Source organism: Eucyclogobius newberryi, unplaced genomic scaffold (assembly GCF_026437365.1).
Source record: "Eucyclogobius newberryi isolate DKJ021-1_F unplaced genomic scaffold, fEucNew1.0.hap1 SCAF_2, whole genome shotgun sequence".
NCBI classification, from domain to species: domain Eukaryota; kingdom Metazoa; phylum Chordata; class Actinopteri; order Gobiiformes; family Gobiidae; genus Eucyclogobius; species Eucyclogobius newberryi.
The window spans coordinates 30107449-30127909 of record NW_027315834.1 but is presented as its reverse complement, the minus strand read 5'-3'; the positions used below and the strand labels follow the sequence as shown (position 1 = coordinate 30127909).

At 38.5% G+C, this 20461-nt stretch overlaps 3 protein-coding genes across 3 annotated transcripts; 1 reads left to right on the top strand and 2 right to left on the bottom strand.

Annotated features, from left to right (window-relative positions):
• Positions 1 to 6: 6 nt before the first annotated feature.
• On the top strand, positions 7 to 2656 carry ucmaa (upper zone of growth plate and cartilage matrix associated a). The gene is made up of 5 exons (XM_072453844.1): positions 7 to 104; positions 538 to 597; positions 676 to 765; positions 1830 to 1928; positions 2173 to 2656. The coding sequence occupies exons 1-5, from the start codon at positions 47 to 49 to the stop codon at positions 2259 to 2261; spliced, it is 396 nt and encodes a 131-aa protein (XP_072309945.1). The 5' UTR covers positions 7 to 46; the 3' UTR covers positions 2262 to 2656.
• Positions 2657 to 4184: 1528 nt separating this feature from the next.
• mcm10 (minichromosome maintenance 10 replication initiation factor) lies at positions 4185 to 11285 on the bottom strand. The gene is made up of 17 exons (XM_072455209.1): positions 11279 to 11285; positions 10952 to 11203; positions 10654 to 10824; positions 10431 to 10556; positions 10048 to 10282; positions 9507 to 9672; positions 9130 to 9297; positions 8765 to 8881; positions 8171 to 8367; positions 7977 to 8068; positions 7766 to 7876; positions 6960 to 7385; positions 6252 to 6379; positions 6040 to 6153; positions 5628 to 5773; positions 4992 to 5034; positions 4185 to 4336 (listed from the first exon to the last, which is right to left on the bottom strand). Exons 1-17 carry the CDS (start codon positions 11283 to 11285, stop codon positions 4256 to 4258), a joined length of 2580 nt encoding a protein of 859 aa, XP_072311310.1. The 3' UTR covers positions 4185 to 4255.
• Positions 11286 to 12834: 1549 nt separating this feature from the next.
• Positions 12835 to 20198, bottom strand: optn (optineurin). Its single transcript, XM_072454973.1, has 13 exons — positions 20093 to 20198; positions 18244 to 18365; positions 17500 to 17690; positions 17228 to 17371; positions 16508 to 16707; positions 15885 to 15993; positions 15583 to 15698; positions 14695 to 14844; positions 14476 to 14560; positions 14101 to 14259; positions 13845 to 13987; positions 13703 to 13764; positions 12835 to 13376 (listed from the first exon to the last, which is right to left on the bottom strand). Exons 2-13 carry the CDS (start codon positions 18362 to 18364, stop codon positions 13267 to 13269), a joined length of 1590 nt encoding a protein of 529 aa, XP_072311074.1. The 5' UTR covers position 18365; positions 20093 to 20198; the 3' UTR covers positions 12835 to 13266.
• Between the last annotated feature and the right edge of the window lie 263 nt (positions 20199 to 20461).

Below are 20461 nucleotides of genomic sequence, written 5' to 3'. Positions count from 1 at the left end.
TCCTTTTTTTATTTATTCGGTGCAGTCGTTGCTTGTGTTTCTCAAGATGATTTGGACAAAAGCTTTTGTAGCATCTTTATTGACGAGCTTCATCGTTTTGTCAAGTGAGTATTGTATTTCAATCTCTTTGAGTGGCTGATGTGACTTTGACCTGCCTGCTGGAGCACTTAGAGGTATGTCTGAAATTTGAACAACACATTAACATAAAAAAACATGTCTTTACTGAACATAAAGATTAAAATCAATGTTAATGTGAGCACAGTTCTCTCCTTTTATGGCCATATGGTGGCCATATGCAATTTTAAGGACTATTTTCTTTCTTGCTATGTCAATGGTCCTGGCCTGATCCTGGTCCTTTCACAGTTTTATTTTATTTTAATAACTAGAAAAGTGCTAATTTTGTTGTGTCTTGGTTGATTTAGGACCTCAATATATTTATCTTATAACTTATTTTCTAAAAAAAACTAATTTCTGCTTGGATTAAATAATGTTCAATTCAAGACTAGAAACGTTTTATAATGCAGTTTTTCTCATCAGTTTCCTTTGTAGCCGAGAGTGCAGCGGTGGACAGTGACGCAAAAACAGACACACCGACAGGTAACATCACAGTTAACATACATATGATGATCTCTACCCTTCACATGTGACCTTTGCCCTTTCACCTCTGACCTCTAGGGGCGGGGCGGAAGGTGTTTATGGCCGAATCAGACGCTTCAAACTTTTTCAAACGCCGTAGCCGTCGGTCAACCTACACAGAGCGCATCGGTGAGTGCTCAAATGCACTCACTCAAAGTGCACAGTGAGACTTTTCCTGAGGAGACACCTGCTCGTCTCCATGGAGATGTTGTTGCTTTCATGATATATTTTAGCTACCAAAACAATGAATGATAATAAAATCTGCATTATTGAGCCGTTTAATGCCAAACTGTGACACACGCCAGGCAAAGTAATAAAGTGTCAATGAAGAGAAGCAGGTGGTGGACTCATGATGGTGATTGTTATTATGATTTATTTGTATTATTTTTGAGACATTGTGTAGATCCAGCCGATAATTCCTGTTTGAATGTGGTGTTATTCATACTGCTCTGTGTGAAAATGGTGAATAGGGTTTAATGGGACAGGCCAGTGGAAAGTTAAAGCAGGTGTGTTTGACAGTAGTTTGACTTTTCTCTCAGTGAAAACAGAAGCAGCAGGAGTCACGGGACACACTGGAGAAAGTCTCATTTCCATTTTTGTTTCGGACAATGACAACCAATAGCAACCAAACAAAACTAAATCCGATCTGAAAATAATATATAAAAAGGCATGCAGAGATTTTGTTTATTTTCAACTGTCACAAATTTCTCCAAAATCTAAAATCCTATTTAATTCTAGTAGCTCCTCCCCCCCAGTCTGGTTGATTTGAACTTTAGCAAACATATTTATTAAAAACAACAATAACTCACAGGTCCAGGACATAATGGCGCTACATGAAACGGTCTCAACACTAGCCAAGCAGCTAAACACATGTTTAACTGCAAACACAAGCAATATTTCTTTTAGATTTGATCCCTGGCCACAAATGACAAACAACTTTGAATCTTAAAGTCAGAAGAGCAAATTTTGTTGTACATTAAAACAAAACAAAAACCATTACAGCTACCATGAGTGTGTGTATAAAACCCAAATTGGAAAGTTACATTTGAAAAGTCACATTTGGAGCGGCTGTGAATTTGGTTGGAATGCATTTTGAGTCACTTCCATATGTAAAACTATAGGACAGGTTTGCATGTGTCTGGATGATGCTTTATGGTCTTTGATGTATAATACTTTTCCATATGTTGGTGCAGCTGAGCAAAAGGTGCACATTGCCAACAGCGAGAGACGAAGAGAGTACAACGAGGAGCAAAGGGATGAGCACGAAAACTATTTGGAGGAAGACAGAGATGGTGAGGTTTCTAGAAAGAACAGATACATTCAGTTTCATTTGCTTCCTTTCTGCGCTATTCTTTATCAAGATCACTACATTTCATGCTTTAAACACTTCTCGAAATGTGTTTACTTACATTTTACCCATACTTTTACTTGAGGATGGATCTGTGCTGAATGAAATTATTGAACCTCACTTTCTTAAATATATAATATAATATATTCAATATTATATTTTTTTTAATTGACTATTCATCTCCACAGAACAACTGGAGAGAACTCGGGAAGTGAATGAACAGTTTCGAGAGTTTCACTATGACGGAATTTACTCTCGTAACCGCTGGTTTCACTGAGCATAATGGTCAAACTCAACTTCAAAACATAATATCTAAAATATATTAGAAGTTGCTACATTTATCTATTGTAAATGCCCATTGTATAGTCCATTGTTTGTGTTTGTTTTGCATGCCTGCACTGTATTATTCATGTAAATTCCATACTTTGTAAACACCATGCATTTATTAAAGAAAATGAACATTCTTTCTAAACAAAATCAGCAAAGGCGTTTTTCTTTTCCCCAGAAACCCTTTGGTATTTAGACTATTCACAAAGGAAAAAAGGGAACGTGAAGTGGGCTGCAAAAGTCATCACGCTGAGAGGAGATCTGCAATGGAAATTTAGACTGAAAACTGGCAGAAGTTGAACAGTAGAGCTTTGTGGGACAGACCAGAGACAAATAATGATCACAAATGAAGTGAAAGTGGTACGGCACATCTGCTAGTGTCAACCAGGACTGTTTAAAGTTTTAGAGTATAGTTTGTGCCTCCTCTGTCCTTGAATACTGATTTACTATTGAAATTACTTGAAAGCCATTTATATAAAGGGATCTTAGTCTAGTCTATAGTTGGTATGTTAAAGGTGCCATAACATGCTTTTTTCACGTGTCGTAGTCTATCCTAAGTGTATATTTGATAATAATAAGTGTTGTGTAACACCCTTAACATAATAGTTAAGAAATATCACCCAGACCTTGGACCCCCTCACCAACCCGGAAATGCAGACGGCTTGGTTTGATATTCGCCCCCACCTTTGCGAAGAGCGATCTGGCTCCCCCGCCCAACCCGTGACGTAGTCTCAGAGCGCGTGTGTGCCCCGCCCACACGTGACGTAGTGTGTGCCCAACAGCTGTGTGCTGTAAGCTCCGCGCGACTGAGTGAGAAACGATAGAACTTCAGATCAACACTACTTTGAGACTAAATAAATCTGGTGTTTATTCTACAGCGTGAGATATAATATATATATATATATATATATATATATATATATATATATATATATATAAATAAATAAAAGTCTTATGTCCATCGCGCTCTTATTTCCTGGTTTTTCGGTATCGGATAGAACTTCTCTCCGTTTATTTTCCCGGTTGCTGCATCAACTGCCACATAAACCGTCACCATTGTGATAATAGTAAAGAGTGCGATATCATTAATGAAGTTTTGGGCCTCTTTGAGCCGTGTTTCGTCGTAAATCGAAGCAGAAAAACTCCGGGGCTTGTATGGGGAGACGAGCCTGGAGCCAGCGGAGCCGGGGGGAAGGGGGCAGTGAGGCGGCAGGGGGGTGGAGAGGGGGGAGGGGGGGATGATGACGCGGTCCTGTGAACACCCCCGTCAGTTTTGAGATTCGAGGAAAGGAGATAGTCTGTAATATAGCTAAAAACTGCGGGAATCAATCAAAAAAACACTCTGGGTACATATATGAAGCACAAATAGCAATGTAAGAAGGTTAAAAGCTCTGAAAAGTCGATTTTGCATGTTATGGGACCTTTAATATATACATTTATAATACTCTGGTCTTGGTTTGAGCCCAGTTTAATCCTAAAGTAAACTTGGTTGGGTCCTTTTCTAGCCCTGGATTTGTTCTGGCCTTTTATTGTTCCAGGTTTAGTCACAATTTTAATGTTTTAATAGTTGTGAAGTGTGAATGCACCCTAACCACTAAACCTTTATGCTACTAAACTGTCTTATATTTTAGTTCAAATGACTAATACTATTTATTAAAAGCTACAAATGACCGGAGCAGTAGAATGGTTTCACTTGTGTGGTGTTATCGTTCATTGTCACACACAAGACAACACACAAGGCGGCAATAAAACATTGTACAATAAAATGTCTTTCAGTTACTTTAATCAAAACCGTGCCTAATATTGTACAGACAATAAAACCTACTTAAAACAATAACAAAAAATAATTTGTTTAAAACCATAATTATTGCAAATTAGACAAATTCATCTTTAAAAATCCCAGTTGCTTCCACGTTGAAATAAGACAGTATAAGTTAAAAGTCATCACTTGCTGTTGAGGAACTTTCCATGTTCTTCTCCTCGAGGCAAAAGTAGCTCTCCACCAATTTTAGGACCAGTTTTCTCCTGTAAATCCATGGAAAAACAGTTATTTAATATTGTAGTGTTGTTTTTTGTTGTCGTTTTTAATAATACCATACTTTTCTTTCTTTATTTTTTTCACTTTTTAAAAATGTTTTCATTAATTTACTAAGGACAAGCATGGTCGACATCAGTGGAGGATTTATTGTGCCAAAATTAATTGATTAAATGCACAATTCATAATAAATAAATAAAATGTGGGGGAAAAGTTGTCCACATTACAGGACATGAAATAGAATTGAACTTGAAATCACGTTTAGATAAATGTGTTTAAATGTACTGTTTTATATGATGTCGGTGTAATCCCTCATTCGTCCAGGCGTGTTCCATAGTAGAAAAAGCTTCAGTTGTAGTCATCTGGACTCAGTTTGAAAAAATAGACGTTTCGACTCTCATCCAAGAGTCATTGTCAATAAAAGAATTTAGGTCGAGAACTCCGATATTAATACTGTTCTGTGGTAAGACCCGCCCATTGGGAGGAGCCTTAGGCTCCTCCCAACGTCATATTAATTCTGTTATTGACAATGACTCTTGGATGAGAGTCGAAACGTCTATTTTTTCAAACTGAGTCCAGATGACTACAACTGAAGCTTTTTCTACTATGTTTTATATGATGATTAAAAAGAGTGTAATGGTTTACCTTGAACATCCCGTCGCGCTCCCATTTGAAGAGGCCACAGTTGCTGAAAGATAAGGAATAAGACTTAAACAACATTATTCACATTCTGGAATACAGTACCAAAGGCACAAGATTTCATACACAGCAATATGAATTTAGCAAGAATAGGAAATAATAAAACAATAAAAACAATGTTTATTCTTTAATTTGTATGTTGTAATGGCAACTTAGAGAAGCCAAATGCAGTAGATTTAGGACGAACCATTTAAGTAATTAATGATGATCAGATGTGAATATAACAAAACCCACTCTAATAGAAAAGCTCTTGTAAAACTCTTGTAAAAAACCTCTTATACTATTATCTTGTTAAATTACCACTCGCAACACAATTAAAAAATATGTTTGATGGTCTATTGCATTTAAAAGGGCTAGTAACATTTGTAAGCAAACTGACTTAAAGGAAATCTCGAAGACACTTGGATAATGTCTTTGCACATTGTAAACAACAACATTATAAATTAATCATGTAGATCGAGAGAACAGTGGGTTCTAGGGTTGGGGGCGGGGCTTGTTCCACTGTGTTTTACAGTAAATGTATAGAATAATAGAATAAACGTGTAAACTGAATGAAAACGAGGATGAACAGAGTGGTTTTACCTGCAGTTTTTGTTGGGCAGCCGGTCCAGAGCAATGGCCCTCTGACCACAGGGACATTTGAAGAAACGTTTCAGCGCCTCGTGCCATTTCAGATCATGGTTTTCTGCCACGCAGCGATCGGCCGGCTTGAAATATGTGTACTTGCACTAGAGAAAGAAAAACATGTGACATTATGATTTCTATTGAGGTAGTTTCAACCTCTAAAAACACAATTACAGGACACTATTAATATTATTTCTTTATATTCAAAAGATTGTTAAAAAAAGTAGTTTAGAGGTTAGAATCTAAAAAAAAGAAATTTTGATTTAGAAATGGATATCAAATTGTTCTGTTAGATTTTTTCAAATATAAAATATGTATATTTATATCTAAATTGTTCCTAAGCTCTTTATATCACTTTAGACAATCCTACCTTTTTACAAGAGACCGCTCGACACTTCATTTCTCTGATGCCCTTCATTTTGTCCTCCATCTGTTCCTTCTTCACCAGAACATCAAAGTACCTCTCTTGCAGCTGGTACTCCGCCTGAAATACAGTAGTTAAGTTCATTTATACAGCATACAGTATGGGATACATGTTTGTATAGCATGTTGTGTATTTTTCATTCTTAAGTTATGACATACAGCTTGTAGTACGGCGTTGTGTCTGGATTTAGCGTTGAGGATCTTCTGAAATTGCTCTGACTGGACATATTCCTGTTGTTCTTTGAGCTTTTTCTGTGCTGGCTCCTCCTCCTCGTTACTCGATCCACCTGGGGAAAAAACACACGCCATTAAAATGCAGCTTAGACACAATAATTCATTCTTGAATACACCGCGTTTTAATTTTAAATTTATTATTAATTTTTTTTCTAATGGGGGCTCCAGACACTTTGCGGATCATTTGAGTCTCCGCATTGCTGGATCTTCTTCTCTTTCACTACATTTAGAAATCTCCTCTTTGGTTTTCCTCGATGCCATCGATTTGCCGTTAGCTCTAACCCCAGCGTGGCAGCGTCCTTCTGCATCTTTATTCATTTTAAAAACACAAAATATAGGTTCCTGAATCTATTAACTGTGCTTAAAAAGGCAGTTAAATCTAACTGTAAAGTCATGAATTAGTCCCGTTTAGGCCCGCCACCTTTAGGGCCGCCACCTTTTTTAGGGCCGCCACCTTTTTTAGGGCCGCCACCTTTGGGCACACCACCTTTGGGCACACCACCTTTGGGCACACCACCTTTGGGCACACCACCTTTGGGCACACCACCTTTGGGCACACCACTTTAGGCCCACATAAGAATGATAATATACACAGTAGGCAAATAACCAAAACCAACAAATCTATGAACAAACCTTTTGGCGACGTGCGGTTCTTCTCCACTCTTGTGCTGATCTCAGTGCTGCTGCCTCTTTTCCTCTTCACTGCGTTTGGATCTTCTTTTTCCAGGCCCATCCCTTTGGCCCTCAGCTTCTTCATGGCGGCCATTTTAGAAGCAGACAAACCCGGGCCGGTCTGTGCCGGAGCGGACGGAGGACTGTTGTCAAAAAACAGTATGTCATCCCCCTCTGAAAAGCCCCGTCCCAGAGCAGGAGCCGAGGATGTGGAGGGTGTCGCTGGACTCTGGGTGGACTTGGGAACCTCAGAGCCCGGTTTTGGGGACAGCAGTGCGTTTCGGTGTCTGCGGGCGGTGAGGAGGTCGCGCTGCATTTGTTTCTGCTGTTTTAAAAGGTCTGAGGCGGTGATGGATTGGACTGGAGTGCCCTCTGTGGTTTTAACAACTGTGGATGAATAAGAGATAAGTCAAGAATAAATAGACTACAGTGACGCCTCCAACATAGTCTAATCACAAGCAGGACAATATAATAATTGGTATAACAGGTATTACTCTTACTCCATTACTGCCCTAAATGTATAAACTAGTACAGTATGCTCTCACTGGCCTGAATAAACCCTTTCACTAAAAATGTATAGCACAATACAAGCATAAAAGCAACAAAATAGAAGTTACTATACATTTTCCCTGAAACACTGAAAGTTAGTTATTTAACCGTTAATGTAGTTTTATACTGAATACGGTAGGGAAGTTTCAAACCACCAAATCCCTTATGTCTGTGGCTGATTACAGTATAGAACGAAAGAAGAAGTTTAGGTGAGATACCCGTTGGGTTGTGAGTCAGATGTTTCTTCAGCTGCAGTGCTCCAGGAGTCGGGGCCGACATCAGACTTTTGAACTCATCCGAGCATCCGGCAACATTCCCAGACTGCATGGCTAGAACATAACATTTAATTGTATATTTTTCATGTATTGTCATTTCAATATTCCTGCTACATTCTTTAAACGGTGCGATCCTGTCTTGTGTAAAACCTACCAAGTCTTTTAGCCTGAGACACGTGCTGCGCTGATCCTTTCACAAAGAGTTTGTCCAGAGTTTTCTGTCCAAGTTTGTTTGATTTGGCTCCACTGAAATCATACAAACACAATTTATGACTGCATTGAACAATATACAGAGTAAAACAAAATAATGATGTACAACACTAACTCTAAATGTATCTGAAGACTCACATTGAGGCAGCGCAGGCGGCAGACGACACTCCTCCGTAGTAAAACCCGTCCTGACACAGTTTCTCTCTCAGATTTGCTCCTTTCCCTTTGAATTTATTTGGAGCTTTTCCCGAATACGATGACTGCAGGTCAGCTCTCTTTGAGCTCATCTTCTTGTACTGGGCTTTGATGTGGTACTGGCAAAACTGGCACTCGTACTGAACAGAATACATGCAAAAATGTAAAAATGTTAGTGCAGGGTCTTTGCAGATATCAGTCAAGCGTAATACACAAGGTCCCAAAATAAACCTAAAAATATCTGCATTGTTTAGTCAACACAACGTAAGTAATAAAACCATAAATAGTTACGAAAATAATTAGACACAGCAAGCAAATCGTTTACTGCACAACATATTTGCACAGTTTGTTAATGAAAAAGAAACAAAAATGGGGATGTCCTAATTTTTCCATCAAAACTAGATTTTGTTGGAATCAAAGTGTTTTGCATAGCCCAATTATTGACTTTCAGCCTGTGAAAACACAGTTGTACGTTTCAAATCAGATGTTATATATATTTTTAAAGTGTGAAATATTGAGAAAATGTTCAGGACGTACTAAATTGACAATCTGTGAGCAGGGCTCTCCATTCTTCTTCACTCCTTTGCACGTCCCAAAGTCCTGAGCGTCACCCATCAACAGCACCTTCTGATGGTGGTCCACTGTCAGACTCACCTAAAAACACAACGAAAAAACAAATCAACAAAATTCAAATCATAAATCAGCTAAATAAACTATGAATATCAGACATACTTTAGACTAGAGTAAAAATCAAAAGAACTAATTTGTTGAACCTGGATTTGCTTTAAGATTAATTAAAGGAGCACACGATGGCAGAGGATTTAGCTTGATGTGATTTCAATACTCTCTCTAATCTTTTAAATAGTAAAAAAAAAATAAAAAAATAAAGGAATCTATGGTACCCCGTCGTATCCGTCCTTCTGTTTCATAGGGTTTGGATTGAGGAGGCCGATCACAGTCCCTGGCTCAGTTTTCCAGTGTTCTTTATGGACCTCACCAAACAACAGCAGCGACACAAACACCTCCAGGTTATGAAGGTCGCTCAGCTTCCAGATGCTGAACGTTTTACCCTAAAGAGAAACAATTCATACTTTTACAAAGACAAAAAACATGTAGATTTGTTTTATGGCTGCAGAAATGTATGTATATAATATAGATACAGGATATATACACTCTTTGTAACTTCAAAATTGATGTATATCAATGCACACAACAAAAAGGAAGTTAAAACAGGATTAATATTAGAATAGATTTGCTTATAGCTTATAAAAACACTCACGCTGCTGCTGCTCTGTGGCGTGGCTTTACTGACCACTACACCAAACGTGACCCAGTCGCTCTCCTCCAGTTTGTCGCGGGTCAAACGCTCCGGGACCTGGGACAATCGGACCAAGCGCCGGTCGGCCATCTTACGGTCCATCTCACTGGAGGACACGCGCGGCTTTCTACAAACAACACAAGACACTTTAATATCAAGTATGATGAGAACTAGAGTCACTAGAAGAAAAGCAAGTTAACACAGCATTACATCAAAATTTACAATTTACATTTTTATGTATTTACTGTAAATCCACATAATTGCAATAGATAATTTCATTTAGTGATGAACAACACTTTTAGTCAGTCCTAACTCGCATACTTCTGTATCATCAACAGCATCCTCTGACAAGAGAAAACTAAAACTACAGCTTGCTGAACATAATCATAAACATAATTTTTACATTACATTCTTTTAATGTAATTGAAAGGAGACATGAAAGACAGTAACTCTCTGGTGACGTTCTCATTGATAAATTTCAGATTTAGGAGGATTTTCTCACCTTAGTCTAAGACCAGAGTATTTCTCAACAGCCACATCTTTGGGCAGAGCTGGGAGAGAAGAGGGTCTGGTTGCTCCCCCTGAGGTCCCTGAACCTGGTCCAGATCCAGATCCAGATCCAGATCCAGATCCAGGTCTGGTATTGAATGAAGGAGAGCGCAGAGGATTGGGGGCTGAAGTCTCCACAGGCTGAAAAGAACTGCCCATCTTTATCTCCATCAGTGGACCTCTGCTCTCTGAAAATACAACAATAAAATAACATTATATTGTTGTATTTGAGTCAGGTCCTGCAGGAAATCAAGCCCGTTGCAGGTCTCGACTATAAACCATATCATCATACAAGCCCATTCCAAATAAGACATGGCCAGTCACTACATTATGTACCTGGTGATGTGCTGGTTTTCGTTTGGTGAGCGACTCTTGGTTTTCGTTTGAAGGAGTCTGCATTATTGAGCTGCACGGTAAAGTCAGAGGACTCCTGAACATTCCTCACTGAAGTGGATGTATTCTCTGACAAAAAAGAAAAATAGCAATAATATCTAGAGGCACAGCAAAAGAATTAAAAAAAAAAAGGATTAAACCATTCATAAAAAAGCTATATTCTTACCTTGTGGTGCTTTGGCCTTCGGTTTTGGAGCTACTTTGGATGAGTTTGGTTTCGAGATTTTCTGTTGTGATGGAAGTTTAGGGGAAGAAAGAGATTTGGCAGAACCGCCCTGGCTCTTTTCCAGCTGCTGTTGTAATTTCTTCATCTGTTCCTGCATCCTCTTCAGCTCACCTGAAAACAAAACAAACAGACAAATAACAATGAGTATAAGACACATGTGTAGTTTTATTATCTTGTCTTTTGTAGCACAGTACCAAGAACCCCTTTAACAATCATCAGTTGGCCTTGTATTACAAACCTTGTAAATCCTCTCTGGACTGGTCGAGACTCTCTGAAACCTCTCCTTTGTTTTTCTCCTCCGTCTCGATGTCCTCCACATCTCCAAACAGCTCAGACAGCTTGTCCTCCGTTTTCTCAGGACCCTCTTTATATTCCTCTTCATCACTTTCGCCATCAAAAAGGTCATCCAGTTCATCTGCCTGGTTTTGCCCCTGTTCCACTCCTTCACTTTCCTCTAAAAGAGCCGTCAAAATGTCCAGATCATCTTCACCTGAGAAAAACAAATGTGTTAACATACTAGAACCATTTAAGATCATAAGTTATAGTTTTGTGATGAAATACTTACTGTCCATCTTTTCTTTTTTAAATTGATGTTGTCAAAACACCTACAACAAGAACAGACAATTATGTTTTGGGAAGATTGGCAAAAAACAAAACTCAAGGTTTAACCATTTCATAATATGTTACAGTTTGGAAAAAGTGGTTGAATTAGGAATTGATTATTTAGTACAACAAAGCCTGACATTTGCACCAGAGCCAGGAAGCTGCATTATAAAATACAAGGCAACAAAGCTTCAATGAAGAAAGAGTTAAACATACACAAAGCAGCTGCTGGAGTCATTTCTACAGAAGAGTGGCACTGAGCAAGAATATACTTGACGTTTAAGAAAAAAACTCTATAGTAAAGGCAATTAAATATATACCAATAGATTAGAAGATATCAACACGAGCAGGTAACATGAAGGTTCTTGGAGCATTAATTTCTAGTCTTCTTTCATAAAAGTCTTCCAATGCTAAAGGGCCATAGAGAATATATAAATTACATATTCATAAGTGTTTTACATGGATAGTTTTAATGTTTCCTCCTGATTATTACCAATAACAACTTATGTGTGCCAAACAAAAATAAAATAAAAAAACATTCACAATGCAGCAGCACGAGTTTATTCCAATGATCAAAACCACAACTGTGACCCTTTAGAAACACGTTCAATTTGTGAGTTAGACAGAGATGTTTGCAAATGCAGAGGGCTGAATGTATCCATACATTTGACGAGATATAACCATGATAAAGACCCAGTAAACATAAGTAAGACCTTACCATAAAAACAGATCGATGTTGTTCTGACAGTCGTGTGAACCTGCTCGTCTAGTTATCGTAATGTCCGGTGCAAATGGTTTTATGTCATGTTTTTAATCACACTTTAAAATCCGAGCTAAAGTTGAGCGAGAATCCGGGAAGAATCTGGCGCTAAATGAAGGACCCCGCGTGTTGTCACTTTGAAGCAAGGTGGCCAGCGCTCTGCCGGAATAAAATTAAAAATCAAATGTTTTTCTATCTAAGGCTCAATTTGGAATAAATCTGTTCAAAGGTTCTGCACATCCAAATAAAATATATGAATAATCTGAAGTATAAAAAGTTAACTGTGCCGACTGAACAAGTGTAATCTATTTTACGAGTTGTGTTGTGTGAAATCAAAATAATTCCCACAATTAAAAGACCGTAGAACACCAAAAGTAATACAGAATCATACAAAATTACAACAAAAAGAACCTTGAATGGTGAAATCAGACAAGAAATGTGACCTGTGAAACTGTCCAAAAAACATGTTTCTAAAATATCTTCTTGAACTAGTAGTGACTGCGTAATAACGTAACTCGTTAATGCAAATACTGTTCTAAATAAACAAGGAATATTTGATTCAGAAATACCTCCATTTATTTTCCTCATCAACAGAACACGTACCTTCAATACAATAATTCAATGGTCGGCAATAAATCATAAACTCCTAACTCACCAATAGTCCAGTCTGCACTTGATATCATTAAGACCAAAAACTAAACTTTACTGCCTAAAGCAAAAAAAATCAAGGTCAAAAACAAAATTATTATTTTTGAAGTGCTTGAATATGAATGCATAAACCTTCTTTCACCAGTATATTCATGTATTATAGCATCAAACTAACGAGCCAGTTCTAAACACCATCTTCGTTAGTAATGTAGATTGTAAGGTTGTTTTTAATTGGCAGCGATTTAAATGTCAAGTTAAAAACAAGAAATATGCGCAGTGTGGTGTATTGTAGAGAAACCACAGCACGTACCACACATAAATCTTGTTAAAACAATTACATTACAACTAAAATAAAGTTTATTTGATTTGTCGATCACCACCTTTTACATGAATATGTATAAAACAACAACAGCAGATTCGTGACCACACTAAACATGAGATTTTTAAATAGAATTTCTACACAACAGTCGATAAAAGGAGCTACAGGCTTGAGCAGAGGAAGACTGAGGAATAAGGTGCATATAGTTGAGTCTTGGCTGAGTTCAGTTGATGCAGTCCATGATGTGGATCTGAAGCGTGTCCAGGTCGGGTAAGATCTCGTTACATTTGGGACAAGCGTGTTCTGGGATGTTTCTCTCCTGCCACTCCGCTCCTGGCAAACAAAAAGCAAAAAGGACAATGCTAAATCAACCATACTGCAATGTTTTCTCATCCCAAGCCGTCACTGAGATGTACGTTTGAGGGATTCATGCTTTAGACCCCGTGTTGTTCATCATTTGAGGAGATTTCAGTTTGCACTCACGTTTTGCCAAATTACTTTACTTAGTTCTCAGTGACAGACTTGGATTTGTGTATTTTTTGGAACTGAAACAACAAAGAGCCAGGCTTTTTCGGAGTTGGCTTCATTTCTGGAACAGCAGTTTTATTTTGTCGTTTATTCATAATTAATTCTGTAAAAGCTGAAGTTCTTTGACAAACCTCTTCCAACTAACGAGGGTTGATTCCCTCCGTGTCTCCTCTGCATCTCATTTAGTGAATGTCTACAAACAAAAAGGACACAAACGGCGTAAAACATCAGATTTTTTTGGACGACACCGAGCGAGAATAGAAAAATAGTTACCGTCCCAGTGACTCCATCTCGTCGTGAAGCTGACTGTTTTGCTTTTTCACAAACTCCAGCTGAGCAGCTAGGCGCTCCTTCTCCTCGTGGATCTTTTCTCTGGCTGTGCGCTCTGCATGGAAGTCTGACGAGTACACCTCGGCCTGAACGCATCACCAAATTGGAAATGATAGGTTCAGTGCGAGTCAAAATTAGGGCCAAATGTGACTTTTTTTTATTGACGATAATATTATAATGTAACTGATTTTGCACAAACCTGCATCTTGAATAAGCCGATGGTCTCCAGCTCCTTCTCTTTTGCGTAGAGTTCCTGTTTCATTTCATCGATTCGCTCCTGCTTTGCGACTAAAGCCTCCTCAGCAGCACCCAGTCTCACCTCGAGATCCAGGACCACCTCCTTCTGCACCGACTGGGACTGCGGAACACAAAGAACACACGTTTACATCAGTCCGTGGACGTTCAACAAAGCCAGAGTTCATCGAATCAACAGTCGCACAGTTATTTTTGTTCATTTTGCCACTGCTGCCATGTCTGATCTTTGCTTTCTCTTGATAAATATAGTTGTAATGCTAAACTGATAATGGGCCATTTGCAATTTTAGTATCACGACATAATTAAAAGTATAAATTACCTCTCGCCTTTTCCTCTCCTCCTTAATCTCATTGTAATCTTCAAACAACTTGGTGTACGCGTCTTTCAACTGGGCAAAATTATTCCTTGAAAAGAATAGAAAGAAGTTTGCCATTTTAATATGAATGTTATGATGTGTACGTGAAGAAAGACACTTGCACCTGATAATATTTGCAGTGGCATTACACATAAATAGAGTAGTATTCACGTTGGAACTTACTTCTCCTCTCCAACCTTCCTCTGCTCCACCAGGCTCTGCGCTTGCATGCTGTCCAGCTGCAGCTTCAGCCGGTCGTTTTCAGCCTGGACCGTTTGTCTGTCCACCAGCTGAGCTCTCAGAGTGGCCACGTCCTGCTCCACCTCGCGGTACCTGCACAGAAGAGAGGCGGGAAATATAACCGTCACTGTCATTGACTTATTTTACATTTATAGACGCAAGTGCAGACACGTGATGCATAGCGGAGATCGTTTAAGACGTCTTCAGTCGGATTATGTTGAGACAGGAGCTAAAGAAAAATATTTGGGGTTTACTGTGCCCAAAACAAAGCTTTCAAAACTAATATAAATAAAAAAATCAGATTTTTTGTCACAATCCAAATAATCCGAATCAGAAAAGGTTTATTTCCATTGCTAATGAACATAATCACAAAAATAGGAACTTGCTTTGGTGATTCGGTGCAATATAAAACAATGAACAATGATAAAACAACCTATATATATATATTATAGAGTTTTTTAGTACTTAAGTATAGTAGTTTAGTATTTTTAGTAGAGTATTAGAGAGTTTTTCTATAAGAGTGTTTTTATAAGTTATCTGTTTTTTATTGTTTACTTATGTGCCTACTTTGTGTTGCAACACTGGAATTCCCCTATTGTGGGACAAATAAAGGCTTATCGTATCTTATATAAAATCAAAAAGATTTTTTTTAATCTAGGATGAAATAAAGTAAAAATAGACTAAATGTACAGTTGAATTTACAGATGTTGTGCAGAAAATGAACAGTGCAGCGAGTGATGGATTCAATTACAGTTAATTGTAGTTGATTGAACAGTTTCAACAAAAGGTAACCCATAGCAACCCACATCTAGAACATACTGGAGGGCCTACCTGTCAGTGAGGTTTTTCTTCATTCCTTCAGCCTCATCCAGTTTGCTCTGCGCCTGCTGCAGGTCTTTGTACAGAGTCATCACCTGAGACTTCAGGTTCTCCACCTCAGACGCCGCCTAAATACACCAAGAATAAGTTATAAAGTGGATCCAGCTCAAAGTGGTGACACATTTCGGAGAGGCGAGGATAGAAAAGGGGAAGAAACTGGACCAGATTGAATGCAATGACAATGTGGAAGTGTAATGACATATGCTTGAGTCGACTTTAGGTCCATTATTGTCATTAAATGAGTGAACAAACACCTTGGTGGCCTGTTGCTTGGTCTCATCTGGCTCCGCGGTCTGTGTGGACTGTTCCACGTCGGCCTTTCTGCTCTCCAGCTCTCTCAGCTTGTTGTAGAGTTTGTTGCAGCTGTAAAAGACAATGATGCAAAAAGAATCTCAAGCAGCATCTCCGACAAGCTATTAAACAATGATGAGAAATATAATCCAAGTGCAAAGGACTGCAGTGACCAAACTGGCAAAACGAAAAAGAACATGTTGGTACTATTTAACCTTTAATCAAACAGAAAGTCTAATTAAGATTCACAAGGTGAACAGGCCCCAGAGCGTAGCTTGTTCTCAAACTTTCTTGTCTCGAGTATCAAGCTTTGTCTTGTACTCCAAGAACACCCACACTTCTGTACTTGTGAGTGTTAAATAGACAAACAAATCTTCTTTATAGCATACTGTCAAATATTACCATTATTTTTCCTTGTGATAGTGAGGTAAAATTCACCACAGAGTAAAATTACATTCAAATATAACTCAATTCAATCTGTAATCAAACCTCTTGCCTGTATTCCTGGATGTAAAACACTGATCTAATGCACACAAGTTAAACCAGAGGAAGAACAGACTGGAGATGCTCGTGTTTTCTGTCATACTTGATCTCCGACTGCATCAGCTTCTCCTGCAGCCTCTCCGCCCTCTGCGTCTCGTCCCTCAGAGACTGCAGCAGCTGACTCACGGTCACCTCCTCGCTGTCCAGCCGGGAGGTGCTCATGCTCAGGTTGACGGCGGGACAGCGGGGCCCCTTCACATGCTCCGCCCCGCACACTTTGCTCAGCCCATTTGCTCCGCCGTCCTGACAACACAACATGTTCAATTTGTTAGATTCGTTAGTGGAGTTATGGTTGAAGATGCGTCGACAAAAAGCGGGAAAGCGTGTACGATATGGCATAAAACGAAAAGATGACACACTAGCAAACTAGACTGTTAAAGCAGTTTTTTTTGTTTGGACAACTTACACTTACACTTACATTTACAACATGCAACACTTCAATGGTTGAGTCTTTTTTCATTTTAATTATTTAATTCATATGATTTGATTGTTATCGCTTTAAACTGTTTCTTAAATATAGAGATTAGGTGATGTTTTTAAATTATATTCCAATGAGTTCCAAAGTTTTAGCCACACATGTTCCCATTTGTTGTGTGGTCCGGGCAAAGGGCAGAGCGATTTTAAACACAGAGCTACAAAAACATCACTATAAAACGATGTCTCAAATTATGATCTGTTGGTTTCAGCTCATAATTTGATTTTTTTTTTTTTTTTTTTTAGATTAAATGAGGGATATGATAGTTATAGTGGAATGAATCCTCACAGTGACTTTGATGATCTCGATGAAGGAGTCGTCGTTGGAGCCGTGGTCGGCCTTCAGCTGCAGCTCTGAGTTCAGAGCCACCAGGTCGTTCTTCTCCGCCCGAAGACGAGCCACCAGCGCACGGAGACCCTCTGCCTCCGAGCCCTGGACAAACAAAACCGACACCCTAGAATATATGATCTATTGGAGAACGATGAAGCTCCAACCAGCAAATGTCAACACTAATGTTCATGAGCTGATCCTCCCACCGGCCGTTTGCCCTCGACTCGTACCTGTGCGTCTCCTCCCTGGTTCTCCAATTTCTTTCGAAGTTCCTGGTTTTCTGCTGTCAAACTCTCCACCAGGTTTTTGGCTTCACCCAGTTTGGACTCCAGGAAGTCCCTCTCCTCTTTCTGTTTCTCTTTCCAGGCAGCAAGACCCTCGAAACGCTCCTTCATTGACGTATTGGCCTTTTGTAAAGCCTCTGAAAAACAACAGGAAAGATTCAATATGTCGAACACTTGAATAAGAGTTTCTCAAACTTTTCCCCCCTTTGGGAGATTAAAAATAAGTCTCCACGCCCTCCACAGAATCAGTGCTTCACTGCTGCGGCGTTTCAAGGAGAAGACACACACACCTCACTTCTCCTCACTGTGGATCACTTTCACCACAGCGGGTCCACGGCCGTCACACAGAGACGACTTTCTGTGCAGCGCCCCCCACTTTGAGAAGCTCTGACTTTAAGTGAATTGTAAACTGAATGTTTTTGTACTTTCCTACTTCTGTTATGTTTTCGCATTAATTTTCAGCACCCAACTAATTGTGTTAATATTAAGTCACTTCTATGGTAGGTTAAAGAACGTTAGCAAATTAAAACAGGACCAAAAGCAAGTAGCAGTTGTCAGATGAAGTCAACTGTAAACGGATTTTAAATGATGCCTTAATATTATTTTACTTATTTCACAATCAAATCATCCAAGTAACTGTGTTGAAGCGTTTAGGTTTGAGTGTTTGTGCAGCGGGTGTTTTGCATCTACCCTTCAGGTCTCTGTTCTCTTGTATGAGGATGTTCATCTGCCGGAGTGTGTCCTCCAGAGCTCCTGTCTGACCCGGGGACAGGGCTATGTCTCCGTTCATCACTGGACCGTCTGACGCCATTCTGCAGCGGGCGACCAAACAGAAAGCATGTTAAACATTCAATTACAAAGCATTTTATTTCTTAAATACGAGACTAGAGAGGAGGCTGAATATGGCAAAAATAATATATCACAACCCGTTTCCTAAAATTATTACACTTTTTTCCCCTGACTAACAACAAATACGTATTTCTTTTAATACAAACTAAAATGTATGGCTCTTCACTTTTAATGTTATGCTCATAAACATAACAGATACAAAAATAAAAAATAATCAAACTATTTATCCAAGGTATTAACCATTTTATTTTCACTTCACTGGTTGCCTGTTAAAGAAATAATTAATTTTAAAATGTCGTTACTTGTTTTTAAATCTTTACATGGCCTCGTATTAAATCTCTGACATGTTTTTACACCTTTCCGTTTATCTAATCAAGAACTGTTGGCTTGTTAATTCAGTCTCGATGTGGCTCTACTACCATAAAAAATTGCTGATACTAATGCTGTGTTTATAACATGACTTAAAACATTTTATTCTCACAAGATTTGATTACATTTTTTGTCCTTAACTCAATTTTAAACATGTATTATTGGATGTTTTAACCCTTTTATTGCAGTAGCAGGTTGAGTCTGTTTGTCATATGAAATGTGCTTTATAAAGTAATTATTATTATATTTAAGATTAAATAATTCCAATCAGATGTATGATAATAATAAAAATAATAATAATAATAATAATAATATGTAGAAAAAAAAGTAATTTAAATACAATATATATACAACAAGCTCAGAACGATCAAAACTGGCAGCGAAAAGCTGTGGAACAGGAGGTATTATTTACATGGATTATAAAGGTAGCAGGTGTTATAAAGTGTTTATGAGTCCAACACAACCACACAGTGGCTTTGACTGACCAGAGGATTACTCACTGTCAGACCTCTCGATTCAAAAGTGTCGGGTTGATCACTGACGATTTGAAATGATTAGATCTCAATTCAGTTCAAATGTGTGTTAAATGTATTTTAACTTAAACCTTAAGTTAAGTCTTGGATGACTCAGGCTTTCACTATGCAGAGGCAGTAGCCTCATCAGTCAATCACATGACTAAAGTGTTCAGAAAACAAGACAACTGGACTTTCCAACATCAACTTAAAGACACAGGACGGAGCTGTTTGTCTTATTTTGTGGCTACCTAAAGGGCTGATCAAACAACAGCCAACAACACTTTAGCCAATATTGATCTTCAAATAGATTTTTATAAAAGGATGTCGTTGTAATTCATAATTGACAACTGTGTAAAGGTTGTCTGGAACCTTGAAATGTTGCACAATGATGCTCTCCATGTTTATTTGCTTGTCCAAACACAAATAGGCAATAATCTGAAAAATACACACCATCAGGTAAATCAATATGACTAAGCAATGATTAAAAGAGCCAAAATACTTCGTTTACACTTCAATTTACCGAGGCCATAATTGAAATGAGCACTTTGCAGTATGAAAACAAACTGTGGCACACCTACATGAGTCATGACAGTTCCCAGTTAAAATGATTAGTAAAACAAAGCTGTACATTTAAAATAATATACAAATTATTCAATATATTTTCATTTTCGCTTTGATCCCTAGGAGAACGTGTCTAGGACTCAGCGAAAGACTCGAAAGTTAACCAGAACGGAGCATTACCAGAAGTGTCTGAAGCATAAGTGCGTCATGTCGTATTATATCATACAAAAAATGATTAAACTCACCTGCCGACAGCGACAAAGATGAAAAATAGGATTACTTATAAGTGATAGTGAGATAAAATGACACGACAAGAGTTGAATATCACTGTTCGAGCTCCGGCTGACGACTGGAGCAACGTCAAGTGACGGGAAAAGGATTGCATTAAACTTCCGGTAAGTCTTTTCAAAATAAAACCATAGCTGTAAATAAAACAGACTCGAGAGCGATGACGCCAGGGCAAATTCTACTGATAAACGTCCATTTCCAGCTGCCATGTTCTGACTGCAATATTCTTCCTCGTGCAAACTCATGACATATTTGACGTGGTTCATATTTGTAGTTTGTATAATGTCAATATTTTCAGGGTGAATATAAATTTTCACAATTCATCT

Coding starts and splice junctions, on each gene's coding strand:
- ucmaa (XM_072453844.1), top strand. CDS start 47: ATGATTTGGACAAAAGCTTTTGTAGCATCTTTATTGACGAGCTTCATC. Junction 766..1,829: donor AACCTACACAGAGCGCATCG/GTGAGTGCTCAA, acceptor ATGTTGGTGCAG/CTGAGCAAAAGGTGCACATT. Junction 1,929..2,172: donor TTTGGAGGAAGACAGAGATG/GTGAGGTTTCTA, acceptor TCATCTCCACAG/AACAACTGGAGAGAACTCGG.
- mcm10 (XM_072455209.1), bottom strand. Junction 8,069..8,170: donor GCCGCCTGCGCTGCCTCAAT/GTGAGTCTTCAG, acceptor GTATGATTTCAG/TGGAGCCAAATCAAACAAAC. Junction 5,035..5,627: donor CTGCCCAACAAAAACTGCAG/GTAAAACCACTC, acceptor CTTATCTTTCAG/CAACTGTGGCCTCTTCAAAT.
- optn (XM_072454973.1), bottom strand. CDS start 18,364: ATGGCGTCAGACGGTCCAGTGATGAACGGAGACATAGCCCTGTCCCCG. Junction 17,372..17,499: donor ACCAGGGAGGAGACGCACAG/GTACGAGTCGAG, acceptor TTGTTTGTCCAG/GGCTCGGAGGCAGAGGGTCT. Junction 13,377..13,702: donor ACCCTCGTTAGTTGGAAGAG/GTTTGTCAAAGA, acceptor TTTGTTTGCCAG/GAGCGGAGTGGCAGGAGAGA.